The sequence below is a fragment of the Erithacus rubecula genome, assembly GCF_903797595.1.
Source record: "Erithacus rubecula genome assembly, contig: SUPER_Z_unloc_2, whole genome shotgun sequence".
NCBI classification, from domain to species: domain Eukaryota; kingdom Metazoa; phylum Chordata; class Aves; order Passeriformes; family Muscicapidae; genus Erithacus; species Erithacus rubecula.
In genome coordinates this window covers 9,721,277-9,735,468 of record NW_027635860.1, presented here as the reverse complement: position 1 = coordinate 9,735,468, position 14,192 = coordinate 9,721,277, and the positions used below count along the sequence as shown (strand labels likewise).

Below are 14,192 nucleotides of genomic sequence, written 5' to 3'. Positions count from 1 at the left end.
CTCAGTGGCTGGTATTTCCTTGGGTCTTCCTTCACTGCTCTATTTGAAGACTGGGATAACATTTGGTTCCTTCAAGTCCCCAGGCATCACTCCCTAACCACCACCTTTCCAAGATGATTGTGTGCAGTTAGCTCTCTCAGCATTCATAAATGGTCTTGTGGATGTTAAAACTGCACAAGTGTTCTCTAACCTGATCCTTCCTGATCAAGGGAAAGGCTTTCTTCCAACATTCCTTTACTATAGCCTCCTGTGTCAGAGATTCCTGGGAGTCAGTGAAGACTGATGGAAAGATGTACAGTAATTCCTCTGCTTATTCTGTTATCAGTGTCCCCACTCTATTTAGCAATAGTCTCACACTACCTTTAGTTTTATTTTTGTTATTAGAGAAGCCCTTCTTGTTCTCCTTGACATCCTTGGCCAGATCTAATTCCTGATGGGCCTTGGGCTTCATTGTCTCAACTTACCCTGACAACCTCTGTATATGCATTCCAAGTGTTAGTGTGAAGTCAAGCAGCTGCAATATTCCTTGTGGGATCCTCCACAGGATGACAGGGAGCTGTGATAAATGCTTTTCAGGAACCTGCTGGACTGTTTGTGTTTCACAGTGATGGTTCTGCAGCAGATGTCAGGGTAGTTAAAGTCCTCCACAAGAACCGTTTTTGTGTTTCTGAGGCTGCTTTGTGCTGCATGTTGAAGGCCTCATCCACTTCCTTCACCTGCTTGAGTGGCCTGCAGCAATTACCCACAACTGTGTCATCCCTACTGGTCTGCCCTTTTACCCTGACCCATAAAATTTTGACTTGCTCATCGTCCGCTGCAGGACAGAGATTGATACGTTCTGGGTGTTTCCTCATATAGAATCTTTCTTCTAAACAGAATATAACCCTTCATAACAGTGTTCCAGTCATGTGAGCTATCCTTCCACATCTCTGTGATTGTAATTAGGTCAAAGTCCTTTGTCTACACAAAGTCCTTTGTCTTGTTTCTCGTGATTGTTTTCCATATGGTGTACATTGGTGTACAGGCACATTATAGAAGTATTTGATTGTGCAAAGGGTTCCCCCGGTCTTTCTTGTGACTGTCTTTGGATGCTTGTACTCACTGAATGTATTCCCTCTAAAGTCTCCTTTTGCTGCTTGAGTGATCACTGTCATTCTCCCCTTCCTACACCTTATCTTGTCAAGTGTGGCTCTGTTCTTGTTCCCCTTCAAATCTAATTCAAAGCTCTCTCAACAAGCCCTGCTAACTCCTGAGATAAAGTCCATTTTCCCCTCTGAGACAGGAGGATCCTGGTTGGTGCCATCAGACTCAGTGTTCTATAAACTGACCATGATGAACAAAACCAAGATTCTGATGGTGACACAGAGTTGTATTCCAAGGTGTTCATCTGCATGATTTTCTTGACAAGACAGAAAAGAACATAACGTGTTCCAGGTCCCATGTTCTTCTTACCTGAAGGTACTTCTTACCTGAACCCCAGGTAGGCAGCAGACTTCCCTGTGGGATAGGTCCAGCTGGCATACAGGGCCCTCAGTTCCTCTCAGAAGAGAGTCACAACAATTACTCTTCTTTTTCTCTTACTTAACCTGAAATTGTGATGCATTTGGTTGACTGACCTTCTCTGGGCACCCTGCCAGGTAGACCTTACCTTCATTATCATTTGCTTCATGCTCAGGTTCTGAAGACTCATACCTATTTCCTAAGGTTGCCTGTGAAGGCAAGGAAGGTGATTCTCCTGCGGCCCCCAGCAGGGACCTGTTTCCTTGTCCTTCAGATCCCTTCCTTCTGTCTGATGACAAGTGTGTTGGAGTTCCTCTGACTTGTGCTGAGCTTCCACCCCCTGCATTTCTCTCAGAGGTTTTCACCAGTCTTTTTCTATCAGACCCCGTGGTACTCTTCAGGCTCTCCACTTCCTCTCCAAGCTCGGCAGGTTATCCACCTGGTCCCACTGTACAGAACTCTAGTCTCTTTTGCCCTCCGTTGCTAATGCCAAGCTCAAACACTCCCTGCAACTGCAGGCCTGACCAGATGCATGCTTCTGAGGGAGGTCAGTCTGGGTTGCTATGCTCCTTCTAGCAATGGCTTTTGGCTTTGTGGAGATCACTGTTGTGTCTGTTCTCATGGGGTAGGTGAAAACCACCAGGTGAGCTCTCCTCAGGAGCTGGTGGGAGGGGTCACTCTGCCCTCCTGCATGCCCTGCCCACACGAACTGCTGCAGCTGTGCCACATCTTTCTGATGTGCCATGTCCTGTTTGCCCACCTTTTCACTATGTTCCATGTTGCTCATACTTGCTAGAGCCGTTTAAATCTCCCTGGGTTGCTCTGGCAAGGCTCTCAAGGTGAAGGCTTCACTTGTGAGAGCTGGGCCCTGCCAGGTCTCTGCCACCTCTTGGTTTCCCTGACTCTGGGAGCCCTCTACCAGGCTCTGCAACTGTAGCCGCTGCTGTTGGCTGTTGGTGCTGCTGCCATTAAGTATGGACCTATTATCTTGGCATTGCGGTTTGAGCAATATCTGGCAGTAATAATAATGAATAGGAGCAACTGAGCCACTGTAGTGAGTTTGTAATGTAAGGGTCTTTTTTTCCTAGCCGTAATGCAAGGCAGCACTTAAAAGTCTGTCGATTACATTTGTTAACACCCTGACTTTGGAAAATTCCATTTTACTCTCCTTCCTGTATATGATGGTTTTGTTGTTGTTCTGATTTAGATCTGTTTGTTGTAATGATGAAATCCCTGAAATTTGTATTTGTATTCAATATATGTCGGTGCCTATCGACTGTTTAGCACATACTAAAAAGAAAAGCAAGTAAAGAAAGCCATCTTTTGTTGAATTCCTTTATTAACCAGCAGCAGTGTGGCAGATAAACAAAAGAGAATGAAAATAAATTTGTATTCTTCATAACACTCTTGTGTATAGTACCATGCAGTACATTTGTGTTTTAAAGATGGTAAAAATCTCCTGTAGAATATGTAAGGAAAGTGTTTTATATTCTCAAACATTGTGTGATTTTGCCAAAAGTAGTTACATAAAGCATGATAAACTCATACTAAGTGTGGATGGATTTACATGTGGAGAAAAAGGTAAGTTGCTTTCTTTATGGTTGTAAGTGAGGATGTTTTGTTTTGTATTTTCCCTTACTTGCAGTCAGGTAATTTTTTTAATATTAACCATTTTTCTGATTCCTGAAAGGTGTAACTGTTGTGACATCAGCTGTGGTGGAATTGCATTCACCTATGAAAATAAAAACAACACTAAAACTGGACTTCAGATTTGACTCACTGACTTTAGTGTTGTATAGTTCAAATTCAAAACAGGTAAGTATAATTTTGGTTACTAAGAGTAATCAGCAGCTTTAAGGTTGTTTAGAGTCCTGGAAAGTCCGAACCAAAATAGTTTATTTTATGACAGAGAGTGTGTTCCAGCAATAATAACAAATGCGATGGAAATGACAGAACAGCTATTTTAGCTAAATTGCTTTTGGCAGATACTATAGGAAATAGCCAGTTGTAGCCAAAATACATGGCATCTTCTGTCATCTGACTAAATATCTGATGAGGATTTATATTAGTTTAAAATACAGTTTGAGAAGAAAAATATGCAGAGGAATGAAACATATTCATTAGTTACACATAGAGATGGATACATGGGCACAAACTGGTGGAGAAAGATTCTTAAATTTGTCAATAGGAGTGCATTTATATTCATCTTGGTTTAAACATACAAAATTTGTCACCAGATTTCTGACTAAAAGTTTGTAATTTATTATTTGTATTTATTGTTTGTATTTATTATTTGTAACTTAGATCTCTCACTTAGGTAAGCTTGCTTTAGAAAGATGATAGAATGGCAAAGCATTGCTCTTTGAATCTCTTGTATGTTGTTGATTGTGGTTGTCTTTTGAATTAATAGTGGGTTTATTTAATTTATTATTATTGAAAATATGATCAGTTAGAATAAAACTGTGTATCACACCTATGTATTATTTTTTCCTACCTGTAATGCAATGTACAAATGTTTCGTTTAAACAGGTTAACAGTTTGGATCAGAGAGATGACCTTTTGAAGCTTGCAGAGTTTAAATTAGTTCTCATGTCAGCTGCTCTGAAAATGTTATCAGATGGTTCAATGAATGCTTCAGTCAAACTGGCAAATTGTACATTAGATGATAAAAGACAGTCGATCCAGAAGGCTACACCAAGGTCTATAATTTTGCATAATTTGCTGTTTATTAGAGTTAGACAAAGTTTATAACATTGCAGTTTTTATTATATTCTGTTAAAACTGCAATTGTTTAATGTTTGAGTTCTTAAAGTGCATGTTACTGTGGATTTATGTGTTTCATGTGCCTTTTGTTCAATGTATGTTTATGAGACCAGTGCTAAATACAAAAAAAAGGAATAAACTGAACTTTAAATACAAATTTAATAAACGTACATAGAAAACAATTTCACTTTCCACTTCAATGAAGTTCTAAGTAAGACTGAGATGATGTTTCATGTATACTAACAAACTTCAGTAAAATGTAGTACTTTTGATGTGAAAACCAGGAAATACGATGGTTTGTCTTGTTACTAGCACCTTTAATTACCAGTGTATGGGATTCCAGTTAAAGTTATATAAAATTTGTGCTAATGTTTGTATCAGTCATGTTCTAAAATTATTTGTGTTGCTTTTTAAATTTGGTCTTGTTAATGGATTGCATCTGGAATGAGAATCTTGACTGGTTTTTTCAGTATTCTTGGCTGGCTTTTTATTGTTTCATTAAATGCTTCCTTAATTATCTTTTAGAATGGTGGAAATGAAACATGGATTTGAAAAGAAGGTTATGGTGGATGTAAACTACAAACAGGGGAGAGATGGCACTGTTCTTGATGTTATTGTTCAAGAGATATATCTTTGTGCAAGTATGGAGTTTCTACTTACTGTAGCAGACATATTCCTAAAGGCTAAAGCAGAAAGTGCTGCTGCACAGACAAATCTCAAACAGTCGTTGCCTGTAAAGGACCAAGGTATATACACCAGAAATAGTTTAAAATCTGTATATGAAGATCAGCTTAATTTTGGTGTTGTAATAGTATGCAATAAATACAATACTCTTTTTATGCTATTTCCTATGTTTATATGTATGGAACAGCTTGCAGCTGTTGTCATTGCTTGATTTGCATCATGGAAACAGATTCATGACCTTTTAGTCTTAGTTTCCAAATGAAGTCTGGTCTTACTAGAGAAAGAAGACATCAGAAAATGTATGTTTAAAATAAAATGGGAATAATAATAGAGTGTATTATATTGTGCTTACACATGGAATCGGCCTGCCTGATATTCCTGCCTAAAAATGGCATGTCATTTGTCCGCTGATTTGCATTTCTTCCTACATCAAAAACCAGACTTTTAGCTGGAGTACCTGACATCAAAGATTGGTCCATTAAAACAGGAAATATTCCTCTTATACTTCCGGGCTTCAGGTAGTTCTCATCATGTATACCAAAGCAAGTACCAGTTTCTGTGGTATTATTTTCCTAAGTATCGTGGTTGAGAGTGTCCCTCTCAGCCAGGCCTGTTGTGATTATTTACTGATGATCAAAGTCTGAACAGATAAGGAAGTCTTATATGAAAGTATATTTTTATTACAAATGTTTGCATTAGGCATCAGTAATGCTGCATTATTATCCTGTGGAAAAATGAGGGTTTGCTACTCCAGAGAGCAGAAAATAAGCGAACATTTTCTTAAGACTGTGTTCAGAGTTGGCAGATGTAGTTATGGAGTGAAGCTGATACATTTGTTAATGCCAGAGATAGTAACATTGGTGATACTGTTAACCTTTTTCATTTTGACAGAGAAGCTTCCTGAAGTCTTTTGTTATACCCAAGAGTAATTAGAAATTTAATGGTTTTGTGCCTGCAATGAAGGACCTAGAAATGTCAGTTGCAGTGATCTACAGATTTCCTAGCACTAGTCATGCTAGATCTTACCTCTAAATAGTCAAGGCCTCCCTATAAGTTATAAAGAATTAAATAATTATTGTAATCAATATTATTGATTATGATATTAATTATGTTAATAATTAAATCACAACAAGAGAGTAATTGAAATTTAATCTTTGAACAATTAAACTAATGTAATTTATCTTTCTGAAGCATCTGTGCAGCCTGTATCTACGATGGAAATGAACATTGTTGTTAAAAATCCAGAGATTGTGTTTGTGGCCGATTTAACGAGAAGAGATGCTCCTGCGTTGGTGGTTGCAACACAGTGTGAGATCTTCATTAAAAGTAGCCCTGAAAGGTACAACATGACAGCTGCTGTTAGAGAGATACAGATGAAAGCATGCCCATTTCTTCCAGAAGAAAGGAAAGAGAACATTACTACGGTAAGTTTGCAACCATTCAATGTGTATTTTAAAGGTGCTGTTTAACTTATACCACTAAAATACAAGTCATATCTGAAATGTTCATCATTCAGATGTATATACCAGTATAGTAGTACATATTTGCAGTATAAGTATAATTTTATGGCTAACATTTTGTTGATTTTGTTTTCTTTTGTCTGATATGCCTAAAGCATCATCTTGATCTGTGACAATGGGGTTTGGTTTGTGTAACAAGCTACAATTCGCAGCCCCAGGGAGTAAAATGTTAGTTATCTTTCATATCCCATGTAAGCCAGTGAAATTGTAAGTGTAGTACTATTAGTCTAAAACCTTGTATTAAATAGCTATGTAAGAGAATAATAGTGTCACAAAAAAAAAAAAAAGTGCATATAGGAAATACTTTATTTACTGTATACCGTTTGTAAATTCCTTTATTTTAAGGTCCATAGATTATGTTAAAACTGCCTATTTGTATTTTGGCAACAGAATCAGACTTGTTAGTTACTGACCAGGTGGAAGTGCATTGACTCCTGGAGTTTCTTACAGCTTTTCTGCCTCTACAGCAGACTGTTCCTCAGTTAGTTCTGTGATGATAATGTTGCATCAGAGAAAAAATTCAAATTGACTGTATATGCAACAGTTACCTATGTCCTCATACCACAGATGAATTGTGAAGAGCAAATCTTTTTAGCTCTCTGTTAAAGCCTGCTTACTTATGGAGTGATATAGGAAAGACCAAAGCTATATGCAGAAAGGACTGGGGCTCCCCTTTCGTCTCAATTTCAGGTAGTTTCATAGCACCTCAGTTTAATCCTTGGGTATAAACAGTCTTTAATTTCACTAAAATGTTACTCTAGTCATTTAGAAAGTGATGCACCAGCATTGATAGCCACAATACAATGCAAAGTTGTTCGACTTCTGTTTTTGTAGCTGGCAAATGTGGCATAAACATTACTTTCTTTGTAGAAAGCTATTGGAAGGCTTCACTAAGTTGTCCCTCTTACAGGATTATCTTCTGATGGAATCTCTTATCTCAGACTTTAGAAATGGCAGGGGAGGGGTGGGGAAAGACCTGAATCTGACAGGATGCTTGTGCTATACATGGCAAAAAAACTTCAGAGTACACTAGTTTTAGTGCTTATAACAGCACCTTCCTTGAAAGATGCAGATAGTTCTTGAGAAGAGTGGAAAAAAAAAAGTTACCTGCAGGTAGGAGCATAACTGCTCCTTTTGAAAACATGTGTAGGCAAACTTCTGAACCCAGGTTTTCAGTAAACAATCTAATTTTAGTCTGGGAAAGTGTACTAGTTTGAAAGCAAGCCAGTGGGAGATTCCAAGTCAGAAATACAATTTAATAGGAAAATTAAAATAAATGCAGTAATACAGAAACACTGTCAGAGTCAGGATACAACCTGACACCCTGTTAGTCAGGGTTTTGGTAGCAGTCTGATTAAATGGTGGCTGCAATGTTTTTGAAGTGGTAGATGTTGTTCTGTTGAAGCAGTGGTCCTGTGGAAGGATATGATCTTCCTCTGAAGGTCCAGTGGTGATCAAGGAGCTCTTGTCCTCTGGGAATAAGTGGATAAGGCCACTTGTGGTGTTCCAAACTTCAGATTATATCCAGATAGGAATGCTTGTTTCCTCCGCTGGGTGCAGCAACTCACACTGGGGTGATGTAATTTTATCAGCCATGCAGTGAGGATTCATGGCCCATTTTCAGAAGATATCGTCCTGAGGGGAGTTACCAGGGATGAGTCATAGAGGAGATAAGGAACACTGACCCACCTGCTTTTAAGAGTTTATGAAGGTGGTAATAGAATATGTACTTTTGGATGCACCTTACATTGCAACCTAAGACAGAAAATAATTGGGTTGGATGAATTTATCCTTTGGATGACAAAATAATCAAAACTGAAAGATCATTTACTCCAACTGTCAACCCAGCACTACCACAGTCACCCCTAAACAGTATTCCCAAGTGTCATGTCCAGATGCCAAGCAGGGAAACTAACCTCCAGATAGCATTAATAATGAAGGGGTCTTTATGTATTTCTTATATGTGTGTTGGTCTAAAGAGGAATCTGTTATTTTTCATTCCTGAATGTAATACAGAGTAAGGAAAAAAGGTAACTTGAGCAATAGGTTAAAAATAATATTATGGACAAAAACTTATGTTAGATCAAACTCATTTGGTAAAAGTGTCGTCAAACTGATATGGACAGAGATGTCAGAAAAGATTGTACAATCAATATGGTTTGAAATTAGAGTTTTTGAAAGACTGATCATCTCAGATGGGGATTGGAAAGCGAATTTTCCTGTCTGTGCAGTGTCAGTAGAGTCTAATTACATCTGCGTGCTCTCTATGTATTAATAGAATAGCTCTGGTTTTGTTTATGGCATACCTCTGATTTGGTAAGCTTTGGCAAGTGTAAATGTTCAGAGACTGATTGCAAAACAAAGTTGGAACTGAGTGATTGTGATTCCAACAATTATATTCAGGAAAAATGTAACTGTGTCCTTGCTGTGTTGCAACTGAAAAACTGGTTCTTAAAAGTCAGGGACATGAGGGTGCAGTGCATTGAAGGTATCTGCAGATTTTACCATAAGAATGGAGTTATGGAAGTGTGATGTATTTTACTGTAGCTGATGTTTCAATCTTTAATGATTGAGAATGAGATGATGCATCTGGATACTTGTTATTTCTTTCAACATGTTAGTGTTCAGAATTCACTTCATTTTGAAGAGCCAAATATTGCTAAGTTTTCTTTCAGTACTTTCTGTGTGTATGATTTCAAAGTAATTTTTTTAAAAAATATTTTTCTCTATATGACATGTGTTTTTACTTTTTTGTGTAGGTATTGCACCCTTGTGACTTCTTCTTCGAAATGAAACAGTCAAGTACTAATCCACAGACAGCCGATCTAACCATTAAATCTCTTACAATAGAAGTAAGTAGACTTGTATTGTGTTTTTAGTTTTCTACTTCCCACTGAGCAGGTTATGAAGTTGCTTCAGGAATGACTGAAGTGGGGAATCATTCCAATTCATCATTAGGTCACCTACCTAATGAAGCATGTCAAAATGAATAAAATTGAAAGTGAACGACTGTGTCACTGTGCTTCAGTTTTGAAATCCCTGTTTTATAAAATGGCTAGTGTGCAGAGATAAGTTTTGAAGTGTTCGGATAAATCACTGAATGATGTCAAAGCTTCCATCTGGAAATAAGGCAGGGGTTGCAAATCTGAAAAAAATGAACTATGTAGAAGGGAGGCATGTTTGAATGAGATTCCTGTAGAAAATGGAAGTATTTTGTTATTGTAATGTACTCATTATGCTTTTGTGTCTGAAACTAGCTGTTTGTGTAAAAGATACTCATTTCCAGTTATTCCAATTTCATATTTGTAGGTTTCACCAATAATCATCAACACTGTAATCACTATTACATCAGCCCTTTATCAAACTACAGAAACAACGAATGAAGAGATTAGTCAAATTCCTCCTGATTTGTGGAATAAGAAAGATATAAAAAATCTGAAGTTGTGGTTTCTTGAAGAGACTAATGAAAATGAAGATAAAAATCCAAAGACTGAGCTGGTTCCCACAGGAGAGTCTTTGAAAATTAATATAGAGTCTGTTTTTCTAACACTTGAAGCTGGAGTTGGGCACAGAACAGTGCCAATGCTTTTAGCCAAGTCCTCATTTGTTGGGGAAGTCAAGAACTGGAGTACTCTAATCAACTTACATTCTCGTCTTGAGCTAGAGGTGAGCAGTCTTGCCTAATGAAACAGAAGTTTTCCTAGGATGCTAAACCCTATTGTCTAAATCTTACATACAGGTTGTTTAGACAATAAAAGAAAAATTGCCACTATATTTTAGATACTAAACTCCTGCAGATACGTGTTGTGGGGAGCATGATGGGAAATGAGGGGTCATGATACCTGAATTTAAATGAAAATCTGATGCATGAAGTTGAAATGTTAATTAATGGCACAGTAATTGGTGTTAGGCAGCCTCTCGTTGACACTCTTGGCAAGTTCCTCAAGAGCTGTTACATCAGTGTTAAATGCTGGAATCGCAACTGTCTGAAAGTCTAACAATCTTCAGTTAATATTACAGAGTAATATATAATGTGTTGTTTCTTTAAAATCCAATGTGGTACAAGTTCATAAAACATCCAAACTGACTCATATTTGGAAATTAGTGACAAAATTCAGTGATTGTTGTAGGTAGATTTTTCCTTATTTATAGTGCTTTTGAATTCCAGTGCACCTGCTATTTAAGCCAAAATTGTATTTTGTGTCACAATTTTTGCTACTTATTTAGAACTCACTTCATAGTAGAGATTTAGCTGTCTCATTTATTTCTCTAATGCATTTGTTTCATTTTGTAGTAGCAGCTGAAATTAGTAATTAGTGATTAGTAATATTTTAGATTACTAAAATAATTAATATATTTCTAAATCTGAATTTTTAACTTAAGTTTTATGTAAATTCCTAATTGATTTATGTATTTTGATAGGTGCATTATTTTAATGAGATGTTTGGCGTGTGGGAACCTTTGCTTGAACCACTGGAAGTTGAGAAGACTGACTTATTCAAGCCATGGACTCTTGATATCAAGGTATAGTTTTCAAAGCTGAACTCAAATATAACATTATGATACCTTAGAAAAAACAAATGCACTTCAGCTTTCATTTCTAGACTAATCTAACAATTTTGTATCTTCTTGTTGGTTACTGAAAGTTCTTTCCCAAGTAGTAGATGAAACCAGTTCTTATACAAGGAAAAATCCAGATTCACAGATCTGTTAAATATTGTCTTTCAGGTGGCAAAATTTTATTCTAGTAATAAATTGAGTATTTATTAGATATTGAGGTTAGTTTACCAGATTACTAGATTACCAGGGTAATCGTAAGAGCTTTATATCAGTTTGTCATATAGACCATGTGCTAATGATGCATTCAGAGACTTTGGAAAGACAAGCCACTGCTCTTGTTCCACAATAGTATGTGTAGCAAAAATTGTGCTGGAAAAAACTGATAGCTGTTGTGTAGCACAAAGAGTACTCTGGGAGTTGTGCTTTTACCACTTCATTTTCAACTTTCCTGGAAATGGTCTAGATTCTGGTCTCAAACTAGATAAGGTTGTTACCAAAGGATGAGAGGTACCTTTTGTTTGTCTTCTGTCTTAACTGTTTTATTTCATTGTTTCCTGACTTTTGTCAAAACTGTTCAAGTATTTTTAACCTGAGAGTTTGCTCAGAAGTAAAGACCCACCCTTTTCCTAGAATTGTCATTATCAAAAGCTTTTCACAGTAATAACCTCAGAAGAATAAAGACTACGGACTGAGATACTGCAGTTAAGAAACTGCTATTAAAAATACCCCTGACAATTTTGCAGAAAGGTCTAAGACAAAATACAGGAGACAGGTAGAAGATAGTGAGTCAAATCTCATGTCTTCTCACCCCGATATGAAATATAGTATTTGGAAATACATAATTTTCAGAAGTGTTGAAGGGTAGAGAAATGTATTTCATCAGTTTTTTTATTATTTTTTCTTTCAACAAATGAAAACAAAATAGGTATTTGATTTGGAAACGCATAAAGACTAAATTTGAGGACTGTTAACATTAGGAAGTCGATTATGAGTAACATTTTACACAGTGTTACTCAAGGTTAAGACAAATGTTAACATGGAGTATTTACTGGATGTATTAGTAGTTAGTATATATTTTCTTTACTTCTGAGCAATCATAAATTTAGCTACTGTTACTGGAATTTCATTGACTTCCTGAATATATGATTTGTCTCTTTTCTTATTCTTTCATTCTTTGGTTTTTATTTGAGAATGAAAACACAAACAACAAAAAAATTGAAAGCTATGCCAAGACATAGAAATGGCAAAGAGGGACACAGAGAGTCTTGAAGTGAAACTTTCTTCTACAGAATGAGTGGTCAGATAAGAATTCTTTAAACATCTCCTTTCAGATGAAGAAGGCTAAAAAAGCGCTGTTTGAATCAGATGATGAGGAAGAAGAGAGCTACAAAGTTCCAGAATATAAGACAGTAATAAATGTTTCCTCAAAAGACCAGCTCAACATCACACTGTCCAAGTTAGGACTGCAGATGTTAAGCAACTTGGGCACGGTAAGAAAAATTTCTTAACTGTGCGGTGTAAGAAGTGCTAGATGAATACTTGCAGAGATCATCTTGGTGAAGCCTTACTCATTATGATTATGTTTTGTATCGATTCTTTGCTTTCTAGGCATTTGCTGAAGCTGCTAGTCAAACTTCAGACATCTTCAAAAAGGACCGAGCACCATTTGTAATAATAAATTCTTTAGGAGTTCCCATCACAGTCTCACCTAGTGATTCCTTTAGTGTCCTTAATGTTAAGTTTGGAGCAAAACTATTTCATTTGGAAGACAAAGAGAGTTTAAATATGGAATTTGTGAGAACTAGAGATGAGAGTGACCAGTTCACAGCAATGACAACAATGAGTAGCAAGAGATTTTACATTCAGATCTGTAAGTTCCAAAGCTCATGCATCTTCTGTTTTTCTAAATACTTATCATGCTTAATACAATATCTTGTACAGGTCAATAAATTTTGAAGGACAGCATAACATGAAAGAAGTGTCTCTTTGACTTCTAGATGCGTGGCAGTATTTGAAATCCTGCTTTACCCTTTACAGCTTAATGTTATGTTTATCATACCTGTTAATTTTTGCAGCATAGGTTTTTTACTATGATAAATTATTCATGTAATAACCTTTATTGCAGTCAGATACTTGTTTGAATTTATATGTTATTGCAGGATTCAGCTGCTCAAAATAATTTGTGTTTCAAAATTGAAATCATATGTATGTTAACAAAAATTACTCTTAAGATGGCTGTTTATAAAAAGATTGTTTTAAATAGTTTTAAACAAACCATAGCTAAAGTTAAAATTAAAATTTAGCTATTTTTAATGGTGTACGTCTTTACAATTTGAGTTGATTTATTGTAGCAACTGGCAGTTTTTCAGTCTCAACTATATAATGTATTAGTTGAATTGTTTTTTACAATATGAGACCTGTACTTTGTTAATAAGCCGTTACATCTTGTAAACATTTCCTGTGAGGCACTAATTTTATTTGCCGTATCAAAACCCACTTAAATATTTGAATGATGATCTCATTTACTCTTTTCCTTGTGGTAAGAAAAGAATCTTTGTTGTTTCCTTAGTAACACTGCAAGAGCAGCATATTAAGAGCGCTGATTCTACTTCATCCGGGGGGTGGTTTTTTATTATTAGATTGAATGATACAGGAAATTGTATTGAATGCATGTTTTTGTCTTTCAACTATTTCTTTATTCTTCTTTTGAGTGTTTCATGTTTCATCTTGTAAATTCTAGGTCCGCATAATCATTCTACTGTGGAAAAGATTCCATTGACTAAAGTGGGTCGATGTATTTACAAAGTGAGACACGAGGAATCAGGTGTTGAGAGGTCCATTGTCAGTCAAATTGACACTGTGGAAGGAAGCAAGATAATAACTATACGTTCTCCTATTCAGGTCATTATATATCCTACATTTAATTTTTTAATGAATGAAAATGATCCTGTCGTCTTTAAATAAACATTAAAAATATGTCTTAAAACTTACCTGATTGGTCCATATAACTTTTCTTTGTGTTTGATTGTTCAAGAATAAAAAAAGCATTTGCAAAGTGAGAGGTGGGTTGGATGCGGGTGGACGTCAATCAGATTTTTGGATCAGGATAATTTATTAGTAATGTTAACTAATATTGACTCGAATTTTGAACTATTTGCTTTGTAT

General features: G+C 36.3%; 1 protein-coding gene across 1 annotated transcript in view; it reads left to right on the top strand.

Annotated features, from left to right (window-relative positions):
- Nucleotides 1-14,192, top strand: part of VPS13A (vacuolar protein sorting 13 homolog A) — a 105,965-nt gene that overhangs the window by 51,141 nt on the left and 40,632 nt on the right. Inside the window, exons 36-45 of the mRNA XM_079331223.1 lie at nt 3,191-3,315; nt 4,030-4,199; nt 4,789-5,009; nt 6,139-6,371; nt 9,227-9,319; nt 9,777-10,133; nt 10,890-10,991; nt 12,359-12,517; nt 12,636-12,897; nt 13,768-13,928. Of these exons, the coding sequence (XP_079187349.1) occupies nt 3,191-3,315; nt 4,030-4,199; nt 4,789-5,009; nt 6,139-6,371; nt 9,227-9,319; nt 9,777-10,133; nt 10,890-10,991; nt 12,359-12,517; nt 12,636-12,897; nt 13,768-13,928 (1,883 nt within the window). The remainder of the gene's footprint in view (nt 1-3,190; nt 3,316-4,029; nt 4,200-4,788; nt 5,010-6,138; nt 6,372-9,226; nt 9,320-9,776; nt 10,134-10,889; nt 10,992-12,358; nt 12,518-12,635; nt 12,898-13,767; nt 13,929-14,192) is intronic.